The sequence below is a fragment of the Rhinolophus sinicus genome, linkage group LG09 (genome assembly GCF_036562045.2).
Source record: "Rhinolophus sinicus isolate RSC01 linkage group LG09, ASM3656204v1, whole genome shotgun sequence".
In the NCBI taxonomy this organism is placed as follows: domain Eukaryota; kingdom Metazoa; phylum Chordata; class Mammalia; order Chiroptera; family Rhinolophidae; genus Rhinolophus; species Rhinolophus sinicus.
The window spans coordinates 10657902-10675114 of record NC_133758.1 but is presented as its reverse complement, the minus strand read 5'-3'; the positions used below and the strand labels follow the sequence as shown (position 1 = coordinate 10675114).

The 17213-nt window shown below is 36.1% G+C and overlaps 1 protein-coding gene and 1 long non-coding RNA gene across 5 annotated transcripts in view; one reads left to right on the top strand and one right to left on the bottom strand.

The window, feature by feature from the left end:
• The window catches only part of PIGN (phosphatidylinositol glycan anchor biosynthesis class N), a 90165-nt gene that overhangs the window by 51594 nt on the left and 21358 nt on the right, over nt 1-17213 (bottom strand). Inside the window, exons 11-15 of the mRNA XM_074339876.1 lie at nt 13999-14058; nt 12710-12802; nt 11964-12019; nt 5819-5897; nt 4716-4898 (exon numbers count right to left, since the gene is read on the bottom strand). Of these exons, the coding sequence (XP_074195977.1) occupies nt 4716-4898; nt 5819-5897; nt 11964-12019; nt 12710-12802; nt 13999-14058 (471 nt within the window). The remainder of the gene's footprint in view (nt 1-4715; nt 4899-5818; nt 5898-11963; nt 12020-12709; nt 12803-13998; nt 14059-17213) is intronic.
• Nucleotides 94-17155, top strand: LOC109446178 (uncharacterized). 4 transcript variants are annotated; one of them, XR_012498720.1, is made up of 6 exons: nt 94-359; nt 2296-2528; nt 9505-9612; nt 9920-9967; nt 10324-10584; nt 15223-17155. It is a non-coding gene; the product is annotated as an uncharacterized LOC109446178 (long non-coding RNA). The 4 variants fall into 4 exon arrangements; XR_012498719.1 differs by lacking the exon at nt 9920-9967 and having other exon boundaries at nt 99-359; XR_012498721.1 differs by lacking the exons at nt 9505-9612; nt 9920-9967 and having other exon boundaries at nt 101-359; nt 10303-10584.

Here is a 17213-nt window from a genome sequence, read left to right as displayed (position 1 = left end):
ACTCCAACTTGACATGCTGCCCACGCTTCCCTCTCCACAGCCTGATGACAGCAGGTTCATTCAGTCCCATCTCCTTTTCCCAACCACCTGCCAAACAAGGAGGAAGTTCTTCAGTGTGAGTCATAGTGACGGCCTCCCCAGGCTGCCCAGGCCCATGGCTGCTGTGGGCCAGAAGGAAGGATGTGGGTCAGGGACGGCAATTCCAGCAACCGGGAAAGGGACATGTTTAGGGAGAGCTGTAACGCTAAGATCAGCACGGGAGAGAAAAATCAGGAGTGGAACAGCAACGTGGTGCTCTCCTGCCTCCGGGCCTTGTTCTGCCTTTCCCCCCCTGACTTTGCAAGCAAAAGCTAAGTAAGGTGAGTAGGGGAATTTGGGGAGAAAAAGCAAGAGATTTTCTTCCTCTTTAGAATTCCTCCCTACTGGCATGAAATGTCACCAGAAATTAGGTAAGAAATGAGGATAAATGAGGGCACAGTTGTAAAAAGGAAGGTGAAACACAGCATTGTGAAGAGTTTGAAGCGATACAGATCAGAATTCAAATCCTGGCTCTGTCACCTGCTCATTGTATGATTATGAGAAGAGCACAAAACTTTCCTGAGACTGAATTTCACCCCATCCACAAAATGGGAATAATTCCATATCTATTTATCAAGGTTGGTAATACTTAAATAAGATTATGTAAAGAGCTTAACGAAATGCCTGGAATATTACTACTGCTTAATAAGTAATCGCTGCTATTATTATCTTTATTTTTTATTCCCTCCTCTTCTGTTTCTTTGCACTAGGTCCAGCAGTCACTACAGAAACCCATCAGCGAATAGCACTGAAAATGGAGATGTGCGAGACAGCACGGGAGGTCCCACAGCAGGGGTGGGGGAAGAAGGGGCAGATGTCAAAGAGATGTAGACAGGTGGGGTCTCTAAAGCTGAAAGAGGCTGAGACAGGTACTCATTTTAAACGCTGATGGTTTCACTTCATTTTGAGAATAGGAAAATAATAAGAAAAGACGCTTAAGAGAGTACCTAAAAACACACGAGGGATTTTCTAGTCACTACAATGTGGTATAATTATCTAACCCTTTGGTACATAATGTAATTAATAGACATTACAAATGATCTACTTGTAGGAAACTCAATCATAAAGAATTCAGTTCAGCTGAAGTAAAAATCGAAAGGATTTTAAATAACAAGAGTGGGGACATTTTCTGTTTCCTCATTGATTCCCGCCTCCTCCAGCCTCCCTAAAACCCCTGATGGTAATGAAATGCTACGTGCATTGCAATCCTCCTTCAACCAGCAAACGTTATTAAGTCGCACGCTCTGTGCTATGAAACCATACAGGTAGAGACTGAGTCATGGGATTCGGTTTCAACAGTTAATATTTTAGGATTGTACTAGGTAATAAGAAAACAAAGGGGGAATGCAGCAAATAAGGAGATTTAGTTCTAAAGCAGAAGACGTCTAACGGGCAAAAGCAGAGGCGAATACATAGGAGGTAAAGGCAGAGCTCAGTGAAGAGGAGCTGTGGAGAAGCACATGAAAAGGGAAAGGGGACATTCAGAGCAGCCTTGCCTGTCCTTGTGATCAGTTAGAAACCTGTATAATCTGGGGAACACTGTCTTGCACAAGTGACATAAACTTTGGAGTCACACCTCAATTGAGTTCCAGTGCTGCCGTCTACTTGCCTGGCAATCTGACTAAACCATTGAGCTTGTCTAGGGCTGTGTCCTCACCTGGCAATGGAGGGTAACACTTGCTGCAAGCTCATCTTCACTCCTCCACAGCCCCCAGATTCTAGCCGAATCCGTGACTTGTATTAATAGCGCCTCCCGGAAGCCATGCCCCCACCCCCCTTACCTGGCACATGCCGCTCTCACTGTGCATCTTTTTCCTTTTCTCCACTGGGCTATATCCTGCTCCCCCTTTAAGATTTCACTTCAGCAATAACCTCCGCTGCAAAGCCTTCCTGCACCCCAAGTGCAAGCATCACGTGCTTCTGTGTGCACAGCTCGTCCTCTTACCTCCTAACTGCTCTCCATGCCCCCCTTTAGTTAATACTATAGACAACTGTCATTTCGTTCTTCCTTCGGAACTGTTTAGATTGTGTCACTTCACTAGATGAGACACTCTCACTGAATAAGAATCAGGTAGTTTTTGCAAACAGAACTAAAGGGTTCAAAATACTTTCATAACCTCAACTGTAACGGTCAGTTTTATGCTATAGCTTTGGCTAGGCTATACTCCCCAGGGAGTCAAACAAACACTAATCATGTGTTGCTGTGATATTTTGTAGATGTGACTCAAGTCCACAGTCAGTTGACTCTGAGTAAGGGAGACTACCCTACACAATCTGGTGGGCCTAAGCCAATCAGTTGAAAGGCTGTAAGAGTGGACACGGAGGTTCCCTGAAGAAGAGATTGCACCCTCTGCGTGCAGCTTCAGCTCCTGCCTGCAAGTTCCATCTGTTCGTCCTGATGGCCTGACCTGTGCATTTGGTACTTGCCTGGCTAGCCCTGCCTCAACCACGTAAGCCAATTTCTTATATCTCTTAATTTACAGATGACTCATTCTGTTTCTCTGGTTTAACTCTAACTGATATACCAACTCTTCACTAAATAAAGTCTAAATTCTATAGTCTAGCATTTGAAGCCTTTAATGACTCTCTATATCGTCAGTTTTATCTCTTATTAGTCCCTCCCACATTCTACCCAAATGGAACTATTTATTTTAAAGGCAGCATGGTGGACAAAGAGCATGAATTTAAGTATTAGAAAAATTCATTCTGTCATTTAACACCAGGATGTGTCCTTGAAGAAAACGTGAGTCTTTCTGAGCCTATATTCCCCCATCCATACTACGAGCATCATAACCACCAAACTTCAGGGAATGTTAAGCTTACCTGAAAAACACATGCAAACCCCCAGGATAGTCCTGGAACACTGGGGCTTAATAAATATTACATATTATTCCAGCACAATAATATGCTCTCCCAACTCTGCCTCTGTTTATATCATTTAATTTGCTTTCATTCTCATCCTAGCCCTATAGCCTGACTGTTAAATTTCAACCAAGACTTATATTTTCCTGTTATTTATCACCTAGCTAAAGTGAGCTCTCCTTTATTTAAAACTGATACTCTTTGTATCACATTCAAGCACTTAGCATGTATTAAAGTTGTTAAATGCAAAGTTGTCTTTTATAATGTAGTGTAGTATAGTGACCTATATCTGCTAAGGTGGTTATGTGTGTAAATCTATTACCTATTTTACTGAATTCTAAGCTCCTGGAGGGTAAAATCTGAATTTTACATTTATTTGTATAGCCTATGCAGTATCTAGCATTGTACTGTACACTCAATTAAATATTTGCTGCATTATCAGATTAATAAATAAAAAACTATCAGCTACAAAGCCTACTGACACATCAATCTACAGATATCCGACCCTTTCTCAGGGACGTGCACATCACGGTAAACATGAAAAGGGAGTGTTTGGCATGGGCCTGCTCTGGATGCTAATCTTGATTCCTCCACATCCTAGCCGAGTATCCTTTGGGAAGTTACTGGAACAGTTTTCATTTCCTCTTTTGTAAAGAGAAATTGGAATGTCTACTTCCAGCACTATTATGAGTTTAAAACAACAAAATAAATTTCAAGTACACAGCAGAATGCCTCGACATATGAATTACAGAAATTTGGTTGTTTCTATCTCCTGTCCTATCATTATAAAAATTATTCCTATTCTAGCCAATTTCATATACATTCAAATAATGACAATTACTTGGAGGAAATTATTTAAGATGCATTAAAGCACTATAAAAAAAACTGGAATAAACACTACTGTTCTTTCTTCCATTACAGAAAAATAAAGTAAAATTGGAAAAAATTACCGCTGGAAATCTTTGCAGACTGTTATTATTAAGAATTCACCATCCAAATATATCAATTTTTAGAAGATTTATATCTGGTAATAATTATTAGAGAAAATAAAGTAAAGGAAATGGAAGCGACATATTCTCCCTGGTAAATGATAGTTAGCAATATATTCTAAAAGAGTAAAGTGTTTTATGTAGTAAAACCACATATGTAGCATTATATTTTCCCAGTTAATATGAAGTACTATTAAAGAGGTTTTTGCACTGAAATTCTAGTAAACTAGGGACTAATTCTTAAAATAAGGATAAATAGAAAGCTCTGGAAATCTGTAACAATTTCAGTAACTTGAAAGAAAGTAAAAATAGTTCTAGGAAAACATATACATTACTTGAAAAAGAACATTTTGAATAAGTGATTTTATTGCTTTCCAGCTCCTAAACTTTTAATATCAGTTAAATATATTGCTTTGAAGTAGTTTTCTGACCATCAGCACTAGAAAGATATGGAATAATTATGACATGCTAAATAATTATTTAAAAAAGAACAGAAAATTAACACAGTTAATGCCATAGGAGAAATTAAATTATATAGGTATCTTTACAGCCCTCTTAAGTTACAGGGCCATTATTATTAATACACCCTTTTCCCAACAAAAAAAAAAAAAAATAGAGGTAACAGAAAAAAACCCAACACAACAAAAGCAAATGAAATATAAGAGCTAGCTTAGCACAACTTGCACAATGCATGAACTCATTACAGTTGATTTGCTTCGATTTCTCTCCTTAGTCCTAGTGATTTCACATCATCATCTGAATGTTCATTATATTTTCTGAACATACCTTAACTTGTTTACTGACACCTCTGGTGAGGCTGGAATGCGACTTGATGATCAACAAAGAAGCATAAGATGCCCATCCCACAAAACCAAGCACAACACTGATGCCCAAAAAGAATCTGTCGTAAGTGTGGTAATAGGACAATCCTTTCAATGCAAGATGAATCAGGTCCTTACAAAGGGAGACCTAAGGAGAAAGGAAAATGTCACTTGCCACATGGAAAGAATAAGGAACCTAAGTTTCAAAGGAAGAAAATTATTAAAATCAAAGTAACTGTGGATGACGGATCAAAAATAGATTTTAATTGTTCAAAGATTTTCTTGAAAAGTACAAGAAAAATTCCTCAATAAAATGAATTTTTAAATCTTGATAAGAAAGAGCATTTAAATGTAAACTATGATATGTTCAGTGATTTACAATGATTCATTTTGTGGAAATTATCTTCAGATGACATTTAAAGAAATAAAAGCTCTCTATTACATGTCCAAAATAATTCCCACATTTATATCACTTTTGATTTTCTCATATTAGATCACCCAAATCAGTTATAAAACATCATTAAAATATCTTCATATTTTAGAGAATAGCTTATCATTTTAAAATCGGAACAAAAATAAGCACTACACATGCACGGTATTACTTAGGCAATATCAGAAACTGAAAATAGAATTCTTTCCTACTTCAAAATTATATGATCATTTCACAAAGAGAAAATTAATGAAAAGCACAGAGAGGTCGGAGTTGGGAAGGGTCAAAGCTTCTATAGGCATCAGTTGACTTCTGATAGTGTGTTGGTAATTCCAAAAGTATAAATATATCACGTTCTAAAATATTATGCCTAAGTAGGGTGACAGGAATTTGGATCATACGTTTTCATTATAGAAAATAGCAACTGCTCATTTCTAATGCTCCCCCAAAAACATGTACCCATAATATTATGTGCAATAAGAGATGCGTGCCCATGGCTGAAACAGCTTCTTAGGGAATTCAGCCCTTCCTGAGGGTTCAGGAAGGCCCGCCCACTGGGCTCTCCACATCACAGCATGCCCCCCAGCTGACCAGAAACAGTGATTAGCTACTTATATATGCAAGGCCTGCGTACTTACTGCTTCATCATACTTCCTCTGTTTTATATAAGATCTTGCTTTTCTTAAAATGTTGAGCTGTTCAGAATCAGAAAGCAACCTCCAAAAGAAAAAAAAAGGTTAGTTTCAAAATGTTTCCACATTTCAATTAGATTTTTTTTTTCTCAATTGAAAAATAAAAGGATGGTGAAAATTGAGAAAAATAAATAAATAAATAAATAAATAAATAAAACCATGAGCTAAATTGTTATCTGAACTTTTCCAAGAAATAGCTTACAGTTAAATTTGGTTGTCTTGACTCAAAGCTTTTACTGCCAAACTACACGTATGACAGTCATTTTATATGTATTATATAATAAATCATTTTGAAAAAACATAATAGTCAGGCTAGCAAAGATATTCTGAGTAAATCAACATAATGAGCGGAACAGCAAACAGTGCCGTGAGTGCCACCACTCGGGCCTCCAGTGCTCATGGCAGAAACAACACACAAGGCAGATCCATCATGCGCTTTGCACCCCTGAGCCAGGCGGAGACTGAGAATTTTCTTTATCAAAGAGCTCCAGGAAAAGGCTAACCAACAATCAAAATTAGTAAACAATTTGAACCCGTGTGCCATTCTTATACCATACACCTTTTTGTGGTTAACATATTCGATAATGGAAAACAAGATAGAAAATTCCACCAAAGAATTGGAATCTGTATTTCAAATAAATGGAAATGGAAATTCTAGAATTGAAAAAAATGTAAGAACTGAAATTAAGAACTCAGTAGCTGCAAACTGGACAAAGCCAAATAGATCTGGTATATTAGAAAACAGGTCAATAGAAAATACCTTGTGTAAACCTTGAAGAGCACAAAATTGAAAATACAGAAAAGACCATTTTAAAACCATGCAAGTCACTGTAAACAGGAGATAGACATATTGGGGGTGCCAAAAAAATGTATATATATAACTTGTATTCTACTTTTGTTATCGGTATATATTGAGTACTACAATTTTAATAGTTTTTTCCCTTTCTTAAAATGTGTACACATTTTTTTGGCACCCTCTCTATATATATCCCAGACAGGGAAAAGAGAGAATTTGGCAAAAGTAATATCTGATGATAATGGCAACACAACATTTCTACATAGTAATTTGTATCGAAAAAAATTCCTTTATTGATTAAATCTTTTATATTGAAAACATCAAGTTTAAAATAATTTATTAGCAACATGTTATGCTTATTAAGTAAAAAGAAAGGAGAAATGAGTATTTATTTGCTGTGATTGCTATTATTCCATCCTTTTCCCATAGTTATCTGACCACTGTAGAATAAAATAACCCATGTTTTAGGATTAGCAAGAATTTTATCATCAATTATTCAGGGTGAACTAATGTTTGGAGAAAAAAATAGGCTTAAAATGCTGCCCTTTAAAGTATTATATCTTCTTTCCTCAGATTTTTATTACAAAACTACTTCACCTGCATTTACACATAGTATTTTAGAGATACCTGGTGATATCTAGACCATTCCTTTTTAGAATTCATATTTAAAGAAAAATACATTTCCAGAAGATAAAGACAGAGCAAACAGAATAAAAAATTATTCCTAGAATAATTTGCATTCTTTAGACTGACCAATGCTGTAGAATCATGCTATTTTTTATGTCATAAAATGAATATTTTTCTATGTATGCATGTGATATATAAAAGTTACTTTTTTAAAATGAGAATTTCAGTTTTGAGGCAGGAAATTACATCTCTAGCAAATAATTAGCAAATCGGATGGGTGATGTGGTAGAAAGATTCACATTAAAACCAGCATTTAAATTTTGGTCTAGGGGAGAACTTTAATTCATGTCAGCCTAAAAGAAACAAATATGTTAAAAAGAACCAAAGTATCTTTTGCAATTTTAGTAGAAAACACATTAAAATATTTTGTTAAAATTTATTTAAGTTCCCTGAATTCACATAGTGAATTTTAAATAAAAAATAACATGTTTTTGCTTCTATTGGCAAGGTACAGTATCTCCTTCCCATTTTCAATTTTTTCTAAAATATCTTTTAAATATCTCTATTGTTCTTTTCTTATTTCATGAAATTTTTCTCTTTTAAAGCTTTTCTTGTCTTCCTTTGACCTCTATAGTACACACTTTTCAAATAAAAAGTGTTTTTCCTCATTTTTAAGGTATTTTCACGGATTTGCACATCTTTTGATTCTCCTAGTCATGTAGCGCCACCTGCTGGGCATCCCTTTGCATAGCATTGCGGTCTACTAGACCCCATTTTAGCTCTGAGTTTCTTTTTTAAGCAATTCCATTTGTCGGAATGGATATTTCATGACTTAGAGGTCTTTAAAATATCAAAGATAAAATGTACATGTTTTTTAAACAATAGAATATACAATTACCATATGGATCCATTGGACCCTTATCCAAGTCTAAGACATGTTATAGGATTTTGGCAATCTTATTTTTCCTATATCTTGAAACATTTGATATTCTATCACCCTAGAAATTATTACATTATTCATCAATTGTTAATGCTATAAAAGACTATAAATAAGACAACGGAATAATGGTAGAAAGATATGATTGAAGTAAAATCTAGTGATGCTGGTGAAATTGATCTGGTAAGTAAAATCTTAAGATTATGAATTTTCAGATGTCAATATCCTAGATAAATTTTCTCAAACTTAAGAATTTGTGAGTGAACAATATACTTCTAAAATGAAAAGAAACTATGGTACTTATTCAGGAGGAAAGGACTTCCCCACACAATTATTTGTAACAAAAACCTGAGCTGTTTTGCAAAAAAAGATGTATGACGACTGTATTCTTTCATGTTTTATGATAGTTATGTGCCAATTTTACTTGATACAGTTTCTAAGTGGACAATGCTGACATGAGATGTATATATAATGGTGAATGAAAGGAAACAGATGGTATAAAAATAAAAATAAATTATTGGATTAGAGAAAAATAAAGAGCCTATTGTAGTCAGACGGTAAATGGTGATAACTGCCATCTGAGATACTAGTCATAATAGTAATAAAATATGCAGGAATAAAATAATGAGAAGTGTATATTGTAGGGAAAAGTATAAAATTGTACTTAAGGACATAACAGAAGATATAAATAAATGTTGGACTGTAATGTTCAATTTTATAAAAATGTCAATTCCCTCCAAATTACTGCCTAAATAAATACTGTATAATTTTTTACACAGCCCAAAATGATGATTTCTAAAATTTACATGAAAAGATAAATTTTTTATTCATGCCCATGATTTTTATAATTTCATGATTCAAGCCAATGATTCAAATACATATTTATTTTTTCTTTTTTTAATGTGAGCTTTATCCAAGTAGCATATGCATATAATTTTTAAAAATCAAAAAGAATACAGAAGGGCATAATGACAACCAATAAATCCCTGCCCTACTCATCTCTCAACTTCCCAGACCAGAGGCAGATACTGTTCAAGTGTCTGTTTTTAGTTATTTTGGTAGTAACTTCCATTTTTCTTAATAACATGCTTTTATTACTATTTCTTGACCTGATGACCTGAGGCATTTTCTGTTGCCTCTCCACTGACACTGGCTGTTCCTGCTGTCTCCTCCCCACCCCCCATGGGTATATTACTATTTTTACTTCTCTGGTGGCTACGTTGGTCACTTTAATAATCTAATACCTAAACCTCTGTCTTATCTCTCAACTAGAGCCAGACTCTCCACATTCTATTTCATGAGGACAACAGCACCACTACTATTCCATTGATATTTCTTTCTCCCTCTGCCTTCCGACCTGTAACCTTGTAGCTTGTAAAGGTTAGTAACCTCCACATTCTATCCTGCAATTATAATTATGTTTTCCTTTGCTTTGTCTAAGATTTGACCCTAAAGCTGAAAAATCAATATTTACATTATGATTATTTAAATATCGTTCACTGAGTAGCAATTTTATGCTATAATTAGATTTTCTCATCTTTTCATTGAAGCCTTGGTCCACGTGCCAATGTTCAAATGAATTCCCTTTCTCATAGTCCCAGCAACTGTTCCAAATCATGTCACATCTTAGGTAGCTTCATGGTTAAAGCACAGTCTTACAGTTTCAAATGTTTCCTTTTCCCTGAAGTTTCCAATCGCCATTGATTTGGGAAATGAAGAAATGTATGCCTTGCATGTAAGTCACCATGTTCCCCCCCATATGTTACTCAATCCATATGTTACTTAAAATTCATCTCATTTCACTTGAGGTCTGCTCACTACCTATTGTAATTGGGAGGATTTGTCTCCCATTTGGACTATTCTTGTACAATTTATCATTCCCTAAGTTTTTAATTGCATCGACCTTTCTTAAAAAATGTACTCTTTCTTGTTCTGTAAAGTTTAGACTCCTTTTTATTTTACAGATGCAATCGTTTCTCAGATATTTCTGAGGACTTTGATATTTTTAAGTTCTTTTCTCTTCATCAAACTATCTGTTTCCTCAAGAGTCAATTCTTCATTTTATCTTAGGCTTTTCTGGTTATATTGCAGGCTTTCCACAACTGGTGATTTTCAAGTCTGCAGGGAGAGCTGGTGGCTTCACTCCAGGTGGGTGAGCCAGTGGGTGGGAATCAACCATCCTGCTGAGCCCCCAGATGACACAAAGCTAACAGTGGCTGTGCAGGCAGATGCTGAGCATCAAAGCACAGGAAGTTCATGGTGAGCCAGAAGGCCAAGAGGAAGAAGTTGGCAGCGTGCACTTGAAGCCCTTGCAGAGTGCTTCCCTGGCCTGTCTTTCTAAAACGGCTGTGCGTAAGTAACCCTCTGTTAGCCTCCATTTCAAAGACCTGTGTGCCTTCTTCTTACCAAGCATTGATAATATATTTCTTGTTCATTTATTTGCTTATTTTGTTGTGGTCTGACTATACCAGTACCTTATAAATAAACAGATGCATAGGACATATCCACAGATAGAGATATATATGATATAACATGGGGCAAATTCTAATAGATAAAGACTTGGCTTATAGTCTTTATAAGCACATGTGATAATCTTACAATTAGGAACACTCCTCAAAGGTAACGCTTTTGATATATATATATATATATATTATTTAGGGTAATTAATTTCATCTGATCATAACTTGCAAAATGCTAATTTGCTTTTTTTCTCTCCCATATAAACACACACACACATACACACACACACACACACACACACACACACACACACATAGTCAGGCATACAATCATATTATTCACAGGGCAATGCAACATTTAAGCTTTTCTAGTTTTTGAATACCACACTCCTGGTGCATAAGTCATCAAATGTAATTCCAATAAATCATTCAATCACATCCCTAACGTGCACATTTTAAATACTTCCTACTTATTTTGGTCAAGAGCAAACTTTTTCCTAATTCATCGTGAATCCTGGCCAACTGAAAATGAACCCCAAGGAGGGTGAATAAATCTGCCCAAGTCAGTAATGCAGGGCCCAGTTTTTGAGTCAAATCTCCCCATTCCCGAGTCAAGGAAAACATATTTTTCTGGGATCTGAGACAGCGAAATCTGCTGCCTCCCCAAGTCTTCTCTCCTCTTGACCCACCCAGTAGCTGTCAGTGTTTCCCAGAACTGTATCACTGACCTGTTCTTGTCACTTTCTATATTCTCCCTAGGGCCTCCTTTATGTGTAACAGTTTCCACCACCATCTTTATACTGATGGCTCCAAAATCTTCACAACCAACTCTCATCTCTATCTTGAAATCCACATCCCTATTCCTAACCAATTAATTGATACCTTCAAATGTAAGTTGCACTCAGTAAAATTCATCCTTGACTCTCAGAACAGCTCTTCTTGCTTTGGATAAGCCATACTGGTACCAGTACCTTCCCAATGAACCAAGCTCAGATCCCCCCCACTCCCACCCTTTCAGTCAAGCCCTGTCGAACCTATCCCCTTAATGTTTCCCATATTTCTCTGCTCCACTATATCTCCTCTACCAACCATTCAAAGAGATCTAACATCTGGCTCATTATTGACAAAAACAATGGAAGAGGCTTTCATTTTGGAGTCAGCACTCAGTACTCAAAAGAGACAAACTTTCTAAGTAATTAATCTGTCCTGTCAGCATTTAAACTCATTGAAAAATTCTTTCCTACAAGTTAATAAATAATATAAAATACTTACTTAAATGGTGTAAATAAGAATGGTAAAGTGACTTCTTTTTTCTGAGTCATTTTCACCTGGGAACCAAGTATGAAAATATTTTATTATAGTGTAAATGAGAAAAAAAAATTTATTTCATCTTGAAATATAAGCATCCATTAAAAGAGTTTTTCAGGGATGGTTAACTACTTTGAAAATAAACGGAATTTTGTGTTACTATATTATTTCATAAATATTTAAAGAAAAATTTAACATTATCATTCCACCACAATAAACTGAGAATTAAGCATATCAAGCCTGCAAAATAACATTGCCTAATGTAATTAAACTGTACTTTAACTCTTAGAAAACAAAACAAGCCAAGCTGCATTGACAGTTTTAAAAATAACAGAAAGTTCCTGTTAAACAGGCACCTTTGCAAGCTCATAATGCATATGATAATGTACATGGAAAGCAAGAAATGTTGCAATCGCTAATGCGACTTCCATGGGGGCAAATTCCAAAGAACAAAGACTTGGCTTGTAGTCTTATAAGCACATGTGGTAGTCTTATAATTAGGCAGACTCGACAAAGGTAATTCTACATCCTCAAACTGATTCGTGGAACCTGCACCTCAGAAATGGGAAACTGTCTGACACCGGTCGAATACACAACATTTAAAGATAACAATGTATGGAAAATCATTTCTTAAAACAAATATCTTCACTGAAGGTATTCAGTTTTTAAATTGTAGCAGAGTCCATTTTTGTGTGTGGGTCTTATTTTACCTTGAACTGTTCAAGAATCTGTACTGCATTTGTGTACATGCTCTCTGCTTTAAAGACATCAGTGTTGTTAAGATAATCCACAGGAAGGATTCCCTGTAAATAATAAATACTGGTTTAATATTAGTAGACAAAGATCAGGCTATTCTTAGAAAACAAAATAGACTTACACAGGAAGCAATGAAGACAAGACGTATGGACAAATAAATTACTAGAATTAAATAAAAATATCTTTTCTTACGCCATAACTGAAAAATGTTCTATTACTTTTCTCACAAGGTAGATATAATAAACAAAGCAAAAGAGATGAATTAAGTTTAATAAAACCTAATATTTACTGAAAGCTTACAATGTGCTAGGGAATGTACTAAATGCTTTGCACACACAAAATCACTATGGTAGGCCACAGCTAGCATACTTAAAAAGAAAAAAAAAAAGAAGGACATACTAAGAAATATAAGAGTATATTGCACATATTAAGAGTAAGGATTGTTTTGTGAAACTTTCGTTTCAGTTACAGACACACACACTTATGACTACAGGGGTCATATTACTCAGGATCTAAGGTAGATTACATTTTTCTGTTTGTTTGTTTGATTTGAAGAATTAAGAAGAATGGCTGGTTGGAATAGATTTAGTTTGTTTGGGTCCACTTCCCATTCTTAGCAGCATTAACCATTCTATGTGGAGAAATCCTTCCCATTGGATATAGCATATAGGTCTCCTGTGTGGCCCTGCCCTCCCTTATTGAAGGGTGGGTACATAACCCAGGCCAGACAACTCAAATGGTAAGCACTGGAATTTGACTGTGAGAGTCAAGGAATGAAAGTACAACAACAGGTAGAATGCTACTCTCCCCGAGTGTTGCTGCCCTGAGCAGACCAGGATTTGGTTCTTTTTCTAAATCTCCAGAGCTCTCTTGGTTCCTGTTCATTTCCAAGCCTGGTTTTTGAGCAGCCCTTTGACTCAACAAACCACCAATGTCTTTTTAATAATTGCTCTTAAATAGATTCAGTTTCTGCTGCTTGCAAACAAAAATTATTTACATGCTTTTGTCACATAACTAAAATACATCTTTATACATTTTAGAATATAAAAGATTTTAAAGAAGCTATTAGTCTTGTACTCCATGTTGCAGACACAATTATAAGGTATTACATATTTAGAAAAATATAAAGGAAAATACAGTTTTAAATGTAATCAAAGATTATTCAGAAACACATAAAAAGTAAATTTTACAGTACGATATATATATATTTTTATTCTGAGAATACAAAAATTTTATTCCTTACCACTGAATTAAGGGGAAAGGGAACTCCAATAAGAGAAGCCATCAATGGTGCAATATCAGCCTACAAACAGAAAAGGTTCAATTCTAAGAAATCTATAGACATCAACAAGAAAATTAAATAATTTCATGCAACCATATTTTGGAATATAAGCATCATATTCATTATAATCCATTACCTTCAAACATTTATTTAATACACATTAGATACTAATCTCTAAAAATGTCATTTGCTAGAGGTACATGACCTTATGAAAAAATAAATTTGAAAAGGAACTATTAAGAGCTCTAAATGTAAAACACACTAAAAGAAAAAGTTACTCATCCTAGTAGCTGAGAAATTGACCACTTTATATAACAGTTTTTCAGTATTATGAAAAGGAAGCCTTAACTAGACAAAAAAAATAGCAACAGTAGACTTTAACTGGAGAAAGTATATATACTAACTAAAGAAAGAAAGAATATATTAGGAGCTTTGGCCAGCCAGTGAATCTATAACAGGTAAAAAAACAGACAAGAAACTCTTTAGACAGAAGATCCCATTTTGGACAGCTCCCCTTCAAGTCCAATTTCCCAGAGTTGTTCAAGCTTTCTGTCTCCGTTTCTTCATCTCCCCATCACCCCTCAGTTCACTCTAACTTGATTTGACCTTTTATCATCCCCCAGACCACTCTTCCTAAGAAAGCGAATAACCTCCATTTTTCTAAATCTAATTGCCTATTTTCATATTAGTCCTCACTATTTTTCAGGCAGTAAAGTGCTTGGATGTCGGAATGTCCAGTTTCAAATCCTTGCTTGCAGTATCTGAGACCTTGGGCAGGCCATTTAACCTTTCCAATGCCTCAGTTTTCTTATCAGTTAAAAAATAAATAAGTTTCTCCCTTCAGAGCTATGGCATGATCAAATGAGATTAAATTTATAAAGTGCCTGGCAATAACTGGTGGCTACCGACGCTGTGGCGGTTATTATAATTACCTGATCGCTCAGCGGTGCGGTGGAGCCGACTCCCTTCCTGGCCTCGGTACCACCACACTCGGCTGGGTGTCTTCAGCCACACTGGGTCTCCTTTCCACATACCTTCTCTAGTCCCCCACTGAAAGTGGGGGTTGGGTCTCAGGCTCTCAATCCTTCTCACTTTTTCCCATCTGGACTCTCTTTCCTAAGCACCATCTCATAGAAAACTGGAAAAGCCCAAAGGCCTGCTGATCACCTTCTCCTCTCCCCACAGAATTCACTGCTGGCCTCATCTAATCTGTTCTCCGTGCTGCAGCCAGAGAAATCTTTCCACCAAAAATGAGATTCTGCACTCTCCAGGCTTCAAACACTTCAAGGGCTTTCCCAAGCTTTAGGCTTACATCCTTAAGGCCCACAGGCCCTGCGTGTCCAGTGCTACCTTCTTCTGTCTCACATCACACCACAGTCTCTGCTGCTCTGCACCCCAGCTTTCTTCCAGATCCTTAATACGCCATGGATCCTCTTATCAGAGCTCTGTGCACATGTAGGGCTCCTTCTGCCTGAAGAGCCCTCCTCCTACCTTGGCCTGGTAACTCCTACTTATTCTTCAATCTCAGCTCGATCCTGAATTTCTCAGGAAGACTTGCCTGACCACACAGTCTACCAGATACAGGAGTGCCCCTTATCCGCAGGGGATACCTGCAAGACCCCCAGTGGACGCCTGAAATTGCAGATAGTACCAAATCCTACAGATACTGTTTTTCCCTATACATATATACTTAACCTTTTCACTTAAAGGAAGTACTCCATGGCTTCTCTTTGGCATATCTGAGTGGCCAGCATCACTATTCTTGCACTTTGGGGGCCATTATTAAGTAAAATAAGGGTGATCTGAACACAAGTACTGTGATCCTACAACAGTCGATCTGATAAGTGAGATGGCTACTAAGTGACCAACGGGTGGGGAGCGTCTACAGCGTGGAGACACTGGACAACAGGATAATTCACGTCCCGGGTGGGTCTTTTGTAGTACTTATCACAGCTATAAGTTTATGTTTATTTGTATAATAATTTGATTAGTATCTGTTCTCACCCTTAAAGTATAAGCTTCCCTGGGCAGGGATTGTGTCTGCTTTTATTCGCCATTATATCTCTTACACAATGTTTAATGTTAACAGTTTAATGTTAATGCTTGTATAATATTTAAATAATACTGCAGACATACAAAACGTTGATGCAAGAAATGAATAGAGAAATTCTCACCTAATGTCGATGTGAAGTACGATTACTGAGAGAGCAATAGCTGAACCTACATTCATTTTTTTACTATAATCCCATTATGGTGATAAGTAAAACATGTTCTTGTTTTACGGTCTTCAAATAATTCCTATCCCTTTGACGGTATTTTTTTATTGCATGCAAATTAATACATTGCTATTCTGATTTTACACATTTTCATTTATTTGATTAATACGCATCCATCCGGAGCAAGAAACCTTTCTTAACATGCTGAGAAAGAATAGGCTGCTGCAACCACAGGCCTGAAAATGAGATCCTAGACCTTGGTTTATCCACCACAGGAAGGAATATCAGCTGATGAGGTGACCTGGAGAAGATAAGATACTCCTGCCACTTTGGAGGGCATGTATCGATGATGCCATGCCTTCTACAAATAGTGAAGTTGGCTATTTACATAGTATATCTCAACAGTGAAAATTCTGTGCTTTCTATTTACAAATAATGTTACTAGTCTAACTTGATTAGGATGGCCATGCATTTTCCACAATAGGGTTTCCAATATAAGGATAATTTATACTCTTGTCACTTTTTTCCCATTGCCTTTGTAAAGATGCTGGGTAGAATTCAAGATAAATGTGTATTAATAAAAAAGAAATGGTAACTGACATACTACAGGAAAGAAACCTGTAATGAGGTTTTTTTAGATCTGTGCTTAAAGGAACTAAGCAAGGCAACCATAAGAAATCACAGAAATTTAACAAGCATGCAAATTTCAATTTACATAATAATTCTTTAATTAGCCAGTGTGATTTAGAGTCTTCTTTCAGTTTACTTGAGGATTTTTCAAATTTTGCCAAAAGATAGATTACTTAGGTTAACGTATTTGCACTGAAAGAATTTCCCTTGGTAATTGAAATGTTTTGAAAGATCCTTTACCATTGTTATTATTCATAAACAATTTTCAGGTGGTTTTCTGTTTGTGGGTTTTATTTGCTGCTTTTTTTTTTTTGTCTAAACTTCTTATAG